At 35.2% G+C, this 14,245-nt stretch overlaps 2 protein-coding genes across 2 annotated transcripts; one reads left to right on the top strand and one right to left on the bottom strand.

Moving 5' to 3' along the window:
• Nucleotides 1-69: 69 nt before the first annotated feature.
• LOC134748062 (heme transporter hrg1-A-like) lies at nt 70-6,343 on the bottom strand. Its single transcript, XM_063682795.1, has 3 exons — nt 6,163-6,343; nt 5,293-5,466; nt 70-3,751 (listed from the first exon to the last, which is right to left on the bottom strand). Exons 1-3 carry the CDS (start codon nt 6,284-6,286, stop codon nt 3,597-3,599), a joined length of 453 nt encoding a protein of 150 aa, XP_063538865.1. The 5' UTR covers nt 6,287-6,343; the 3' UTR covers nt 70-3,596.
• Nucleotides 6,344-9,738: 3,395 nt separating this feature from the next.
• LOC134747581 (uncharacterized) lies at nt 9,739-14,217 on the top strand. The gene is made up of 6 exons (XM_063682174.1): nt 9,739-10,115; nt 10,431-10,601; nt 11,704-11,884; nt 12,201-12,266; nt 13,286-13,526; nt 13,686-14,217. Exons 1-6 carry the CDS (start codon nt 9,933-9,935, stop codon nt 13,735-13,737), a joined length of 894 nt encoding a protein of 297 aa, XP_063538244.1. The 5' UTR covers nt 9,739-9,932; the 3' UTR covers nt 13,738-14,217.
• Nucleotides 14,218-14,245: the final 28 nt, after the last annotated feature.

Genomic DNA, 14,245 nt, shown 5'->3' with positions numbered 1-14,245 from the left:
TTATAAACAGTCAAAACTTTATAAACTTTCAATAAATTGTTTATCACCTATCATCAAGCCCTATTTACAATTTGATATTGAAATAGGAAACTTAGGCAATCGCAAATTATCATAAAAAACATATATATTGACTTCTAACTCTAACAATCTACTTATTATTTGGTAATTGATTATTGAAAACAAATTAAATGGATACATATTTTATTTCTGTCATAAATGTCATAATATAATGAATGTATTATTAAAAGCAGTTTTTTTTAAATCAATATTTATATAATTTTAATGACTAAACTTTAAATACTATAACCGTGTTCTAAAACACGCACTAACCCTTTACCGCATTCGGAGACATATATGGCGGATATGATATTCAACTCTATTGACAGCTATTAAAGTTCAAATTCAAACCAATATTTTTTATTACATGCAGTAAGAGGTTCGATTACCCTGTGGCCTTCTAACGTTTCTACACAAATATATATTTGATAAAAACAGTAATATTTAATTATTAAAATTTAGAAAAACTTATTTAATAGTAAAAAGAAATCGTTTTCAGTCGAAACTTATGCTAATTTTCCAATAAAAAAGTAAAAAAGATCCTAATACATACAAATATCACATAGGGGGCACAATACGGTAGGCATAGGTCTTTCAATTTCTAGAGAGGCGAATGAAACCATTGATGACTAAATAAAAATACACACGTAACTAGAAAAAGTATAGACAAAAGTAAAAATAATTCACAATGTTAAAAAAAGGGGCTGTAATATTCATTATTCTAATAGACATTGTCTGACAGGCTCTCTTTACGTTGCAAGACCTAAAAGTACCTATACTGTAAGTTAGTCTCTCTGGACAATCTGAAGTTCTGAACGCGCGAGCTGCATCAGGTGTCAATTAAATGTATCACGTTTAAATCAATTTACCAACATGATAAATATTTTGCGTTAAAATAATGTTACCTTTTAACATACATGAAAACTTGACTTATATGACGAAGACGTCAAGAAGAAGGAGAAGAAAGATTTTTAAGTAACTTATTTAGAACTGTATAATATTATATCACAAACAAAGCAAAACTAAAATAAAGTTATTTTCTTTCTTTCTTTCTTAATATTATCTTAAGTAGATTAAAGAAAGTTGTTGGTTTATGTAGAAACAAATTATTAGAGATCAAACAATTTCTTACGACGGGCTTTTTAATTTTAGGTCACTACTGCAGTAATCAAAACAATCCCATGTGCTTAATCGCGTATTATCGATAAATATACAATCGCCGGATAGTAAAACGGATTCGTTTTATTAAATGCAAATATTATAAAGTTTCTGAAATATTTTCAACATAAGTAATATATCAATATAATATATAGGTACATAGACCCGCAAGCCTTCACGAAGATTTTTCGAAAAGGTTAAAAGTTAGCGTTCCTCACTGATGAGTACTAAATGTACATACATATGTGTAGGAGTCGGACGTCGCGCTAGATGGTAAAGCCTATATTGGGCTCTGTTCTCGCAGAAGACGGATCGATAACCGCCGACATTACACACAGAACTACATGTGGGTGGAATAAATAGCGCACAACAGGTATCTTATGCGACCCTAAGATGCCTATAACCAAGGTAAGGTTTATAAAACCGCTGTAAGACCAATTTTACTCTACGGTAATTTACTCATAGCACAGATGAAGAAAAAAGAACAACAAAAACTTCATACCACTGAAATGCGTATGCTGCGCTGGGCGGGTGGAGTTACACTTAAGGATAAAGTGCGCAATAAACACATAAGGGGGAGTTTCAAAGGTGCACCTATTACAGGGAAAATTACTGAGAGTAGATTGAGAGGGTTTGGGCATACGCTGCGTAGACACGATGACCATTTTGTAAAAAGTGCCTTTCCATTACTACACAAAAGGGAGGGAAGGGCAGGCCACAGACTATGACCACATCGTCCAGAAGGACATGAAAGAAAGTGGCCTGTCTGTCGACGATGCTCAACAGCGGAATAGATGGCGCCGCAAAATCAAGAAAGCTGACCCCGCGTAACGGGATAAAGCAAGGACCAAGAAGAAGATATGTATAGTAGGTGTGTAATGTAAATGCGAAAATTAAACGTAAATACCTACTGCGTGGTTTGGTGCATGGTGGGTGGACCATTTTGGGCATATTTAAGTTTTTTAATGATAATAAGATGAAAAGTGGACATATTATTGACCGATACTTGTATACTTGACTTCACAACAGACACTCGCAATATCCAATTCATTCGAAATTACCAGTTACAATCCTCTAAAAATTTGTTTCTACCAACTACAATAGTATACATAAGTACTTATTTAGGTGATAGATCAAGTTAACTTCTTTTATAATTATTTGAAAGTTTTGAATAGTCATCCCATTTCGGTTGGACTCATGATATCAAATGTACCGTGTGTTGGTGTTCTATCTTTACAAATTCGTAGTGCTCAATCACTGTACTTTGCATTCAAATCATAAACGTAATAATAGTTGTAAGAATCCATAAAGTGAAAACAGAAGCGTAGGTACAGTCGCCATCAGATATATCGGAGCGGCCAAGGCGTTCACAAATATCTGAACACGCCTCTATAGTCAGGGCGTTAGGGTGCATGTTCAGATATTGTGAACAGCTTGGCCGCTCCGATGTATCTGATGGCGACTGTACCTACAGCTAAGGGCCGATACAGACGGACTGCAACCCGACTGCAATTTGTATGGGAACTGCACGCCGTCCGTCTGTACTGGCCCTAAATTGAAATCGTTTTACAGCCCCAAACTAATAATATTAAATTTTGAATAACAGTAGAAGCAAAACAACTTAATACTTTTTAGAAAGATCATACTTTACGTTAACAAGATATTCAAAGAAAGTTCAGGAAAATAAATTAACCGAAATAAAGTCGTAGGATAGAGTATAGTCAAAGGAATGCTGTCAAATTTTTGGCTTCAATATTTAACACTATAGTTGGAATAACGTAAGAATTTTAATATCTGACAGTTATAAATTTACTGAAAGTTTGCGCTTCATAAATACACGGTGTTTTTTTAAACTCCGTTAACTTCAGGGTATGCTAAAGTACATTTAAATAAACGGAATCACTGAATGGCATAGGTAGTTTATTTTTTGTTAATCTTTTTTTTTCGTAAAAAGTAAATAATAGCGTTGTCATAACAATAATATTATATTTAAATCCACTAAACAATTGAAAATGATGACATAACAATGGCATTTCGAATATCTATCGTCCGAGATAGTACTTGCATTTAGTAGCAAATGTATAAACTCATACTAAACACAAATCAATATGTAAACAGGCCCTAAGGCATACACACTTGTACCCTTGCCTTATCAGATAAAAAATAATCATTAATTATCTCTAAAATAGAGTTAATTAGAATAGAATACCAGTTGCAGGAATGCACGCTTCAAATAACGGACTTAAAAAAAACACCGTGTATAATGGTCAATCAATATTCGTCAAAAATAAATTCTGATGTTACTCCAGCTATACTCATCTTAGTATTTTCTAAGTCTTTACTATAGAAAAAACACCAACTCCCTAAAAACACTCACATGTTTACGTCTCCTCAATATGAGCTTCCGAGAACAGCTGATGATCGTTGTACGTCCGTAAGTAGGACCTGGTGAAGTAGTACAGCATCCCGCCCCACTTCATCATCATGAAGGACCACACCATCCGGATTACTATGCTGGTGTCTATTGGCAATACCTCTGGAACAAAGAAGAGCAAATAAACAGCTTTTCTTTAATTCTGTCTTTTGTTTATAATGACTGTAATGAGTAAACAAAGATAGTCATTTTCTGAAAATTAAGAATGTTGTTGACCGCGAGCCAGGAACAGATTTCCATGACTAATCGCTCCGTTGGTGGGTTGAGGAATGACCAGGGACCGGACAACCCTTTCCGCGATAAAACCCTTCCAATGGGCGACACTTAAACACGACTAACACATTGAAAGACTTTCCCTTTTGAACTGCAAGCCCATTCATACCCCTACCTTTGACTAACCCTTACCGAAAAGCTAACCAAAAATAAGGCTAGCCCTTAATAAGGGTTACCCTTATCTTTAAGCGCTTTTTATAAAGGTTTCCCTTTGCGTAAAAGAGACAGGATTAGTATATATCTACGGTAGTGTATGAAAAGGAAAGAAAATACGTGCCTAGTCAAAGAACGCCGCCGTCGCCGCCGATGATCGCTCGGATTCGAAGTAATGTGTGCTTTATGAACAAGGTAGACGACTTAAATTAGCACGCTTATATGCTAAAAGGGATGCCCTTTATAAGGCTAACCTTATAAGCAATATGCAAGGTGTTGGTGAGCGGATGATAAGGGTTTTGTAAGGGTATTTGGGCTACCGATTACTCAAATCTGGTGACTTTATATAAGGGTTTTTAAAAGCAAAACAAAGGGTTTCGTCTGGCAAAGGGTATGGTGAGTTAAGCCTTATGCAATACCCTTATAAAACCCCGATAAGGGATAGCGGGCCGGTCCCTGGGAATGACAACCCCCGAAACACGTAAAAAAATTTTTTTTGTCATCTTCCCATTTGATACTTTGTCAGATGATAGTTTAGATGCTATTGTGAATTAAAAAAATCGTCAGCTGGTTGTACCGCGGTGGAAAAAACGTCAGCTGGTCGCATGAACATGTAAAAACTAAGCACTTTACCTTTTTGTGATAGTGATAACAAAATTATGAAACTTTGCATGTAGCATTCTATCAGGCGTTTAAATAAACTGATTACACATTACGCATAAGTACTTTGCGGGCATAAGTGGTAAGGCGCGTATTTTTTACATGTTATGTGACCAACTGACGGTCTTTTCACCACGATGCAAATGGCTGACATTTTTTTAAATTTAAAATTGCATCTAAGATATCATCTAACACAATATCAATCGGGAAGCGATGACTGAAGATATGCTCTTGGCCCGCGGTCTATTGCTTGTGTTAACTTGATTTTTAACTAGAGTCCAACCTAAATCGGATTTATTTCCCGAAATCGAAACCGAATTTTCAGACAAAAACATAATTTTTATGCCGAAACTTCGGCCGGACACTACCAAAAATACAGTTTCGGCTGTTTTCAGGCTGAAACCGAAACTGGTTGGACACTGAGTTTGGACACTAATAGTTAGAGAATTTTTCTTAACTTAATAAAATAAATAAAAAGAGCCTTTATTTCAGACAATTACATGGTTTCACTTGTTATCTTTGTATATTACATCTTAATTATTTATTTCTTAACTTACCTGCTCCATAATAGATCTCCAGAAAAATATAGAACAGTGTAAGTGCTATTCCAGCAATGAGACCAAACATGCCAAAGTCTCCGATGTATTGGAGAGCCTTGCGGGAGAAGTTAACATGGAGCGAGTCCTTCAGGTAGTGACAGTGCAGCATCAGAGTCAAGCCAGCATGGATACCTGGGTAAACAATAATATAATATAATTACTTTATTTATTTTTAACGTGACAGTTTTACATATGTAAAAAATGCATTACTAACATAATACTTTACAAAATAAATATGAAAATAAGGAAACTCTGCCAGCATTTCCTTCCTTTTCCATTTCTAGATTTAGTGAACTATTAATTTACTGTAACATACATACATTGTCATACATTGTATACATTTAAGGCAATATCAGCAGTCAGTTACATAATTATGTTTATATAACTTCTAAGTTGCTTATAAATTATAGACTAGAGCCAATGATGACATACATGTAATAAACATGTTTACTATTTTGTAACATTTTCAATACCTGAAACATATTATGATAATTTGTTTCTTAAACTTTTACTTGTTCATTCATACAATTAAATGCATAGATATTGCATTTAAAAACTGCCTCAAGTTTGAGGAAATAACATAAATAATGTCAAACTGGACCGACTAGAGGCCTTTAAAGACTTGTTTTGTTCTTTTACTACCAGGGAAACATACACAGGTTGCTTGACTTGTTTTGTTTTTAAAATAGCCTCCAATGACGATCGGCCGTTTCCTGTTTTTTTTTTAAACAATAATTTATTTAGCTACTGTGTAACATAACAATTTATTAGTAGAGCAAACAGCTGACTTCTAGTAAAACTATTACCTTGGAAAGCTAAACTACTCACCGGATAATAACGCCCACATTCCAGCCTCTATGTTAGCGTAAACAATGCAAAAACATATAAAAGCTGACAATCCTAAAAATACACCGATTGCACTTAGAACTATGTGAATTTTTGTTCGCAGCATTTTCGAGCTAGAAACGCTTTGCGGTTTATCTGGCGTAGTCTGCCGATAAGATTAATTATCCAGACAAAATATACACAAACTTGAACTCCGAATGAAAGTACGTATTTTGACGATTTTCGCTTCTGTCATATCTGTCAATGTCTTTTACATGTCATTTAGCTCAAGGCCAGTGTTGCCATCGCCGAAGAGGAAGCTAGAGAGACACTGCTAGAGACCATAGACTATGGATGGTATAGAAAGGATGCCAATCTCTTATGGCAGAATTGTTGCAAAAGTGACCGTTTTCAGCTTTAAATAACAGTTCCTAATCTCTCCGGTGGCGCTAGTTAGGCTCTGGGACATGAGTATAACATGAACCATATAAGGCAACAAATAAACCGACCAAATTACGTAGGTTGTTTTTGGTAGTATTTCGGTGTATGGTGGCGCCGCCTAATTACTGTTTTTTGATGGACACTTTTCATACATAGAAATTTGGCTCCTGTATATAGTCTCCATGCCATAGACCTAGAATTACATAGATGAGCTATACGCGTGCGCCCGTGAGGGACAGAACATACGCAATGCGACAATATGATTGGTCGAGTAGATTTGTAGCCCACCATAAACCTTACTAAATTTACGGTGGCGAATAAAAAAAAAGTGAGACTGTGACAAGTACAAACAATAACAGCGCTTTCTCTGCTACTCCTATTGAAAGATACATCAGACCGATCCAGTTATTAGATCCATGCTAGAGACAGACAGAATTTGGACAGAATTCAATCGGAATAATAGAGTGCAATAACAGCAAAAGCAATACAAGTACAGTTTCCTGGAGACAGACGGAACATGATTAACTTTTTGATAGTTCAGCAACGAAATTTTCCCTCTTGTCAGTTACTGAATTCAGGAGGGTGTAACAAACTCTTAATATGGGCGGTTTCTGTAGTCCACAGTGGCTCAGAATAATGACTAAAGCATAGAAGTCGGGCAAAAATGCTTCGCAAATATGTATACCCGTACTTTACTTCCTTACGAATTAGATAATGTGCCGAAAAGAGATGCATATATGCTTGTTATTTCTCATTTACGCACGGTGTCATAAGTTTGATAATTTGCTAGGGATGTAACTGTGTCGACTTTTTATATCGATAAATTATGCATAAGTTTATGTGCCGTGTAAAAGAATAATCACGAAATTGGCAAATTGATAATAGTCTGGCTAATGAAAGTTGAACCTGAAAAAACGCGGCAATTTCAAGAAATCTGTAGCAGGCGGCTCGTTGAAATGAAATGGAATGCGTGGAATACAAGAATTGCATAACTTTTATACTTTTTATAATTTTCTTATTCTAAAAATCATTAAAAAGTATAAAAATTATGCAATCCTTGGAATCAAAGAGCCGCCTGATATGAATGCATGTACCTAATATAGCTTTTATCTCATTTGCAGTCTACCACTCAGAACCGTCTAACTATACCTCTCGTTTTTTTATCATTAGAAAGAAGGCGAGCGATCTTAACGTGTCGTTTTATCGAAAAACACTTTGAAAATAAGTCACAACAAATATAATATACGATCATTTACATACTTTTGCTTTCATAAGTAAAATATTGCTATATTTAAAAAAAACTTGTCAATAAAAAGACACGTGGAAATGGTTTACCGTTTTTTCTAATGCTAAAAGACTAAGTATAGTTTCTAGTCATGTCCAGTCAGCTGCAGAGAAAAGGCACCCCCCCTGCATACAAAGTTCTGTAAATTAGTATGGACGTGGGGTACCTTTTCTCTGCAGCTGACTGTACCAAATAGGAAATGAAAAAAAAAAACGTTCGTGTAATATACATTTTTTATTTAATAATAGGGAATATTACGCGAAACTCGGCGTAGGTGGCGCCACTATCACAATCTGAGGGGCTATCGCGAAACAAGACAATCGAACTTTCGTTATCTAACATCTCTGTCACTCTTGCGTATTCGAGCGATAAAGAGGCAGCTAGATAACGAAATTTCGGATTCGAGTTTTCCGGTAGGTCCCCTGAAAACTTGTCAAAAACCTGTTAAAGGTACAGTATGAATAAGTTACTCTACGGTGCACTAAAAAAGCTAGTGCTGCACTCTGGTGGCAGAATATTGCAGTAATATCCCCTATTCCTCGTCCTTTGGAAATCTGAAATAAAAAGTTGAGTTTTGTGACCAACAATATTAATAAAAGGAACATTCATCAATGATCATTAATGTCTTTTTTATTAGGGTTCCGTACCCAAAGGGTAAAAATGGGACCCTATTACTAATACTTCGCTGTCCGTCTGTCTGTCACCAGGCTGTATCTCATGAACCGTGATAGACAGTTGAAATTTTCACAGATGATGTATTTCTGTTGCCGCTATAACAACAAATACTAAAAAGTACGGTCCCCTTGGTGCGCGCGTCCGACCCGCACTTGACCGGTTTTTAGTATTAAACTATAGTCTGGCAAACACAATCTGTCAGTAAGTAAGAACAAAGAAAACTATAGGTATGAAAGCCTACAGTCGAAGGCAAAAATATCGATCCAGACAATGGCTTAAAAATATGTGAACACGATTTTATTGTCTGAGCGTACACATATTTTTGAGACTGGGAATGTATATATATTTATGCCCTTGACTGTACTCATCAATTAAAATGAGACAGTCCTGGGCCAAACTATAAGAAAGCTGTAAATGTCGATAGGTTATTGATCTGAGGTCGATACATCACTATGCCAAAAATATAACCTTTCATACTTAGCAGAAAAGTTCGAAAATATATGCAAAAATCTATATAGACTTGAATGCAAGTAATAATTACATAAACAACATATCGATTTCTATGTTTAGGGTCAGGTCCTATAAATTAATTTCTTCAAAATTGAACAAAACTCACCGATTAAAGGTTATCGGTTCGTGCGTATTTTCTTTTCTTCCTGTATGCGATTTACAGCCCTCGATCACACAAGACATTATCACAAAGGGAACTTCAAACCATTACAAATAAAAACTCAGCACGTTTTCCAACAATCTTTCAGGAATAGCAACAATATAATCAAAATAAACCAAGATGACCGCTGAAACATCCCGAAATATTTCAACTAAAATAATACGACTATGTCAAGTTGTTGCAGTTGACACCTACCTGTGAAATAACGAACATATATTTTATTTGGCTGGATTATATTATAGAACCACATAGGACCATTTGACATTTCCCTCAGTTCATCTTATGACGTTTGTGCGCGGCACGAAGCCGCGAACGCGAGTGTGGAGTCGATTTCGCTGATTAGCGAACAAGATTCCACACTCGCGTGCGCGGCTTCACGCCGTAAGATTGATTTGAAAGCATTTTGAAAGGTATGACACTACAGTGTCGCCACTTTTTAATTTCTATTCTTTTTTGCCAGACTGTACTTAATATTTTGGCAACACTCACCAGAAATGTCCAATGTTGTAAACTAAAATCGTAACTAAAACAAATGAATGAAACTGAAACTAAAAATAAATTTAATTACAGCAAATTAAATTACAGTGTTTTCTCTAAGGCTATTTTTTTAAATTCGTTATGAACGAGATTTGCGTTATATTGTAGGTAGTAATTTCATCGGTATTGTGTTATTATTTGTGTTGGTAATTATAACATCGTACGATGAGTCGAGTAAACCAGGCTCAAATGAAGAAATTACTTGATCTTCTGAGCGAAGATGGGGTTTTAGTGAACGGGAAGGTTTCTTACTCTAACACCAATAAGCAAAATTTCTGGAAACAAATTGCTATGCAGTTAAACTCCGTGGATGGAGGGGTTTACAAAAATACCTGGAAATGGTGTAAGGTATGTTTTATATATTATACATACGTTACATGAATTACAGTTTATAGTCTTCCCAATGTATCTTATAGTTGCAGTAGAAGTAGACCATGCACTCAAGCCTGTGGATGGGTTAATCGCGACTATGAAGTTAACTCTTAAAGACGTAACAGACCACCGCACCGCACCGCGACCTTGGTGCGGTGCGGTACTCTGTTACGTTACAACTATTAGATAAATCTTTCTGGCACAATTCGCTAGACAAGGCAAACAATGTTAGAGACCTCGAATACTTGTTTTTGAACATGATATGGTATTTTATATCCTCTTCTGTTTCAGATGTGGGCTGATTGGAAAAACAAAACAAAAAAGAAAGCAAATATTCTGCTGCAGAAGAAACACTATAACTACAGCCAGCAGGTCGCTCCACTCAATAATCTAGAGTTAAGGCTACTAAAGATGATCAACTACCCTCTGGATGATAAGACAAATGTACCAGATCTGGAAATGGTATGAATGTGCCTTTTTAGGGTTCCATACTCAATACACACCACCACCACCACACGTCACACACCACCACACCACTGTCCGTCTGTGTGTCACCAGGCTGTATCGCATGAACTGTGATAGCTAAACAGTTGAAATTTCCACAGATGATGTATTTTTGTTGCCGCTATAACAAGAAATACTAAAACCAGAATAAAATAAATATTTAAGTGGGGCTCCCATACAACAAACGTGATTTTTTTCCGTTTTTTTGCGTAATGGTACGGAACGCTTCGTGCGCGAGTCCGACTCGCAATTGGCCGGTTTTTAGAGTAGCATATCTTAACCTTTTTTTATAAGCTTTTATTTAATTTGAAAAATCTTGCAAGTTAAATTAGACCCTCTTTCAGTTTGAGCTGAAACATATGTATGTTAGTTGAGTCTTGAGTGGCATAGCAATATTATAGTACCATCGAGCTGATCTGATGATGGACATAGGTGACCATGGGAACTCTGTAATAAAACAATTCAACCTAATTGTGTTTGGGTTTGTTAGAATTGTCTGGATGTGTATTAGTTGTTTGTTGTAAGAAAAGTACAGTCAGCAATATAAGCTTTTATAAAAAATGAAGTTGTTGTCAAAAAACTTATTGTGATAAGGAACTTCTTAACAAAATTTCATTATTAAACAAACAACATCATAAACAAGTTTTCATTTATAAGATTAGATATCAGGTATATTGAATTAAACTAACACGATTTTCACTCATAATTTTAAACTAACACGGGACATAATCGCGTAAAAACTTACGTTTATGGTTTATGGCCTGACGTTTCGAACGTGACGTTACGTTCGTAGTCACAGGCAGACTGGCGAGGAATTGTATCAACATCTTCTTGCTGCGCGGGCTTTGCGAACTACCCGCACTTGATCTTGATTATTAACTTGTACACTAGGGTTGTCACAACACATGACATCCGATGGTATGTGATGGGATGTTTTTTCCCACTTACACGCTTTACGCGATTAAGTCCCGTATTAGTTTAAAATTATAGATATCAAGTTTCAAAACTCGATATCTAATACCCAAACCCAAAAGTTAAATAAATATTTTTCATGCTCCAGGTCAACAAAGTAGAGATACCAGAACCTACTCCAGACGAAATAACAGGTTTTCTGACAGAAGGCTATGACACTCCTTTGAGTCCTGATCGTAACATGTCCTCGGATGAAGAAGACGATACAGTGTTAGGCAACATTGCTAGGAGCAAGAACACATTTTGTAATGTTGATAATATACTAAAAGGCAAGTCATACATAATATATAGCTTGTTTGTTACCTCAGCCCTAAACAAATCTATGGAAGAATATGGAATGTTAAAATATATGATAACCCATATGGGTCCAGAACTTTTTGGGTTTGAACCTAAAGATGACTCGGGGAGGGTATTTTATCAATTGATTGAAAATGAACCATTGGGAAAAGCTAGGTAAATACATTGATTAAGTATATTCTACGAAGCTTTGAAACATTTTGTTTTCAATAGTGTATTAAAGGGTTGAAAATATATTACTTAAAAAAGATTGTATTTTAAAAATGGAAACATTCTTGTTTTGTTTAGATGGTGACAGCAAATCTGAATTTGATGGAGAGTTTTTAAATGCTGAAAAGAAAGTAAAAATTAAAGGTATGGAAGTTGAATATGTCTTACAGCTTATCAAATTGTGACTACTGCAATATTGCAGAGGCTGATTGCATAACAACTTGTAACTAATAATACTAGCGAAAGTCTTTTTCTAATCAAAGGAATTGGAAAGAGACTTCTGCTAATATTATTAGTTACAAGTTGTTATGCAATCAGGCCCTGGTATTCCCTAGTAAACTGCCTCTTATACACTGACAAATAAAAACACTTCAGAAACTTACATTTAGCCTGAGGCAGTTTTACTATTAGAAATTAGAACTATTCGAATAAACTCGTAAGGTCCATGCTACAAAATATTTCTCTTTTTAATTTTAACCTTATTGTGTAGTAAATTTGGATGAATTTCGTTTGTTTGAGAAAGCAATGGAACAAAAGAAATGCTACATTATTTGGTCTATGAAAGGTTCTAATTAGATTGATACAGTACATTACAATGTATTTAACCTTTTGGACGCCAATGACGGATATAACGGTACCGCAGGTCCAACGCCAAAGACGGATTAATCGGTCAAAGACTCCAGAGCAACATAGACCTACGTGCATGTGCATAAAGTTCAATTTCAGTTATGACATTTTGGTGACGTGGCGTCCGAGTGACAGCGTGTGTTTGACATGGCGTCGAAAAGGTTAATGAACATTGGGTCCTAAACTAAACTGTCATTCTATGGAAACTATGCTATATATTGCTATGTAAACAAACCGCCATATTTAAATTGTCTCTGAATGATGAATTTACTTATCAAACCATATCGAATAATAAAATACCGAAAACAAGTAGGTACTTTTTTAATTTGTTTAATCACGATCAGAAGAAAAATCGGTACTTGAAGATGATGTATCGATCACCAGTACTTATTATAAAAGGTGCCGTTATATCATCGGCATAGACGGCAGCCCTATCGATGATGCCATCTATGCCGTTTTACGAGAATTAAGTTTTTCTAATCATTAAACTTTTTTATTATGTTGTTTTACAAAGCAAACCACTCTAATTGTTTCAGGAAAAAAATACAAGAAATTAAAAACATCCTTAGAAGAATTTAAACTAAAATCAACATTAGCTTTAGAGAAAGAGAAAGTTCAACAGAAGACTGAAGAATTAAGACTGAGGGCATTAGAGCTAAAACTTAAAGGAGAAGAGTTGAGGCTGCAGGAAATTGAGATGAAGAAAATAAATTATTTGACCAATATTGAAGAGGAGAAACTAAAATGCTTTAAAGATATTTCTGCTTCATTAAAAGAGTAAGTTATTAACCAGTTTAAAATGAACCTCAGAACATTTTAACAAAGTTTACTTTTGCATGCCATAGAAAATAAACATTTAGGTTTTTAAAATAACGCACAGGCTACTGTAGTGTATACTGTAGCCCAAGGCAGTAATATTTTTATTTCTTTTTTCAGGTTGTTAGACCGCACAAGAAATGGAAATGTTAGGTTCCATAATGTCTTGTAACATACAGTTTATTCTAATTAAAATACTTTTAATGAACTAAAATACTATAGTTGGTCAAAACAAATTGTCAGTAAATAATAACAAAAAAAAACTATACTCATCGTTTTCTTTTGGGTGCTAGTACTAGTGTAAGACGAAGATAGTATGTTTCTCTCTGTCTATGTTTGAAATGAGACAGTCCTTTGACAAACTATAGTACCTACTTAGGCATAATCTGTGGACTACAGGAACCGCCCATATTAAGAGTTTGTTACACCTCTCTGAATTCAGTAACTGACAAGAGGGACGCCGCAATACGTGAGACACGTTAGGAGATATCTCTTATCGTGTCTTTACGTATTGCGGTGTCCCTATCTTGTCAGTTACTAAATTCAGGAAGGTGTAACAAGTTCGTTAGAACTGACTAGGTATATATATATATATATATATATATACATCATTTATCTGTGGTAGGTACAACCTATTTTACATGTAAAGATTAAAGACTTATTTCAATGTGTAATTTTAG

This window comes from Cydia strobilella, chromosome 15 (assembly GCF_947568885.1).
Source record: "Cydia strobilella chromosome 15, ilCydStro3.1, whole genome shotgun sequence".
Lineage (NCBI taxonomy): Eukaryota > Metazoa > Arthropoda > Insecta > Lepidoptera > Tortricidae > Cydia > Cydia strobilella.
This window is presented reverse-complemented; position numbering and strand designations above follow the sequence as displayed.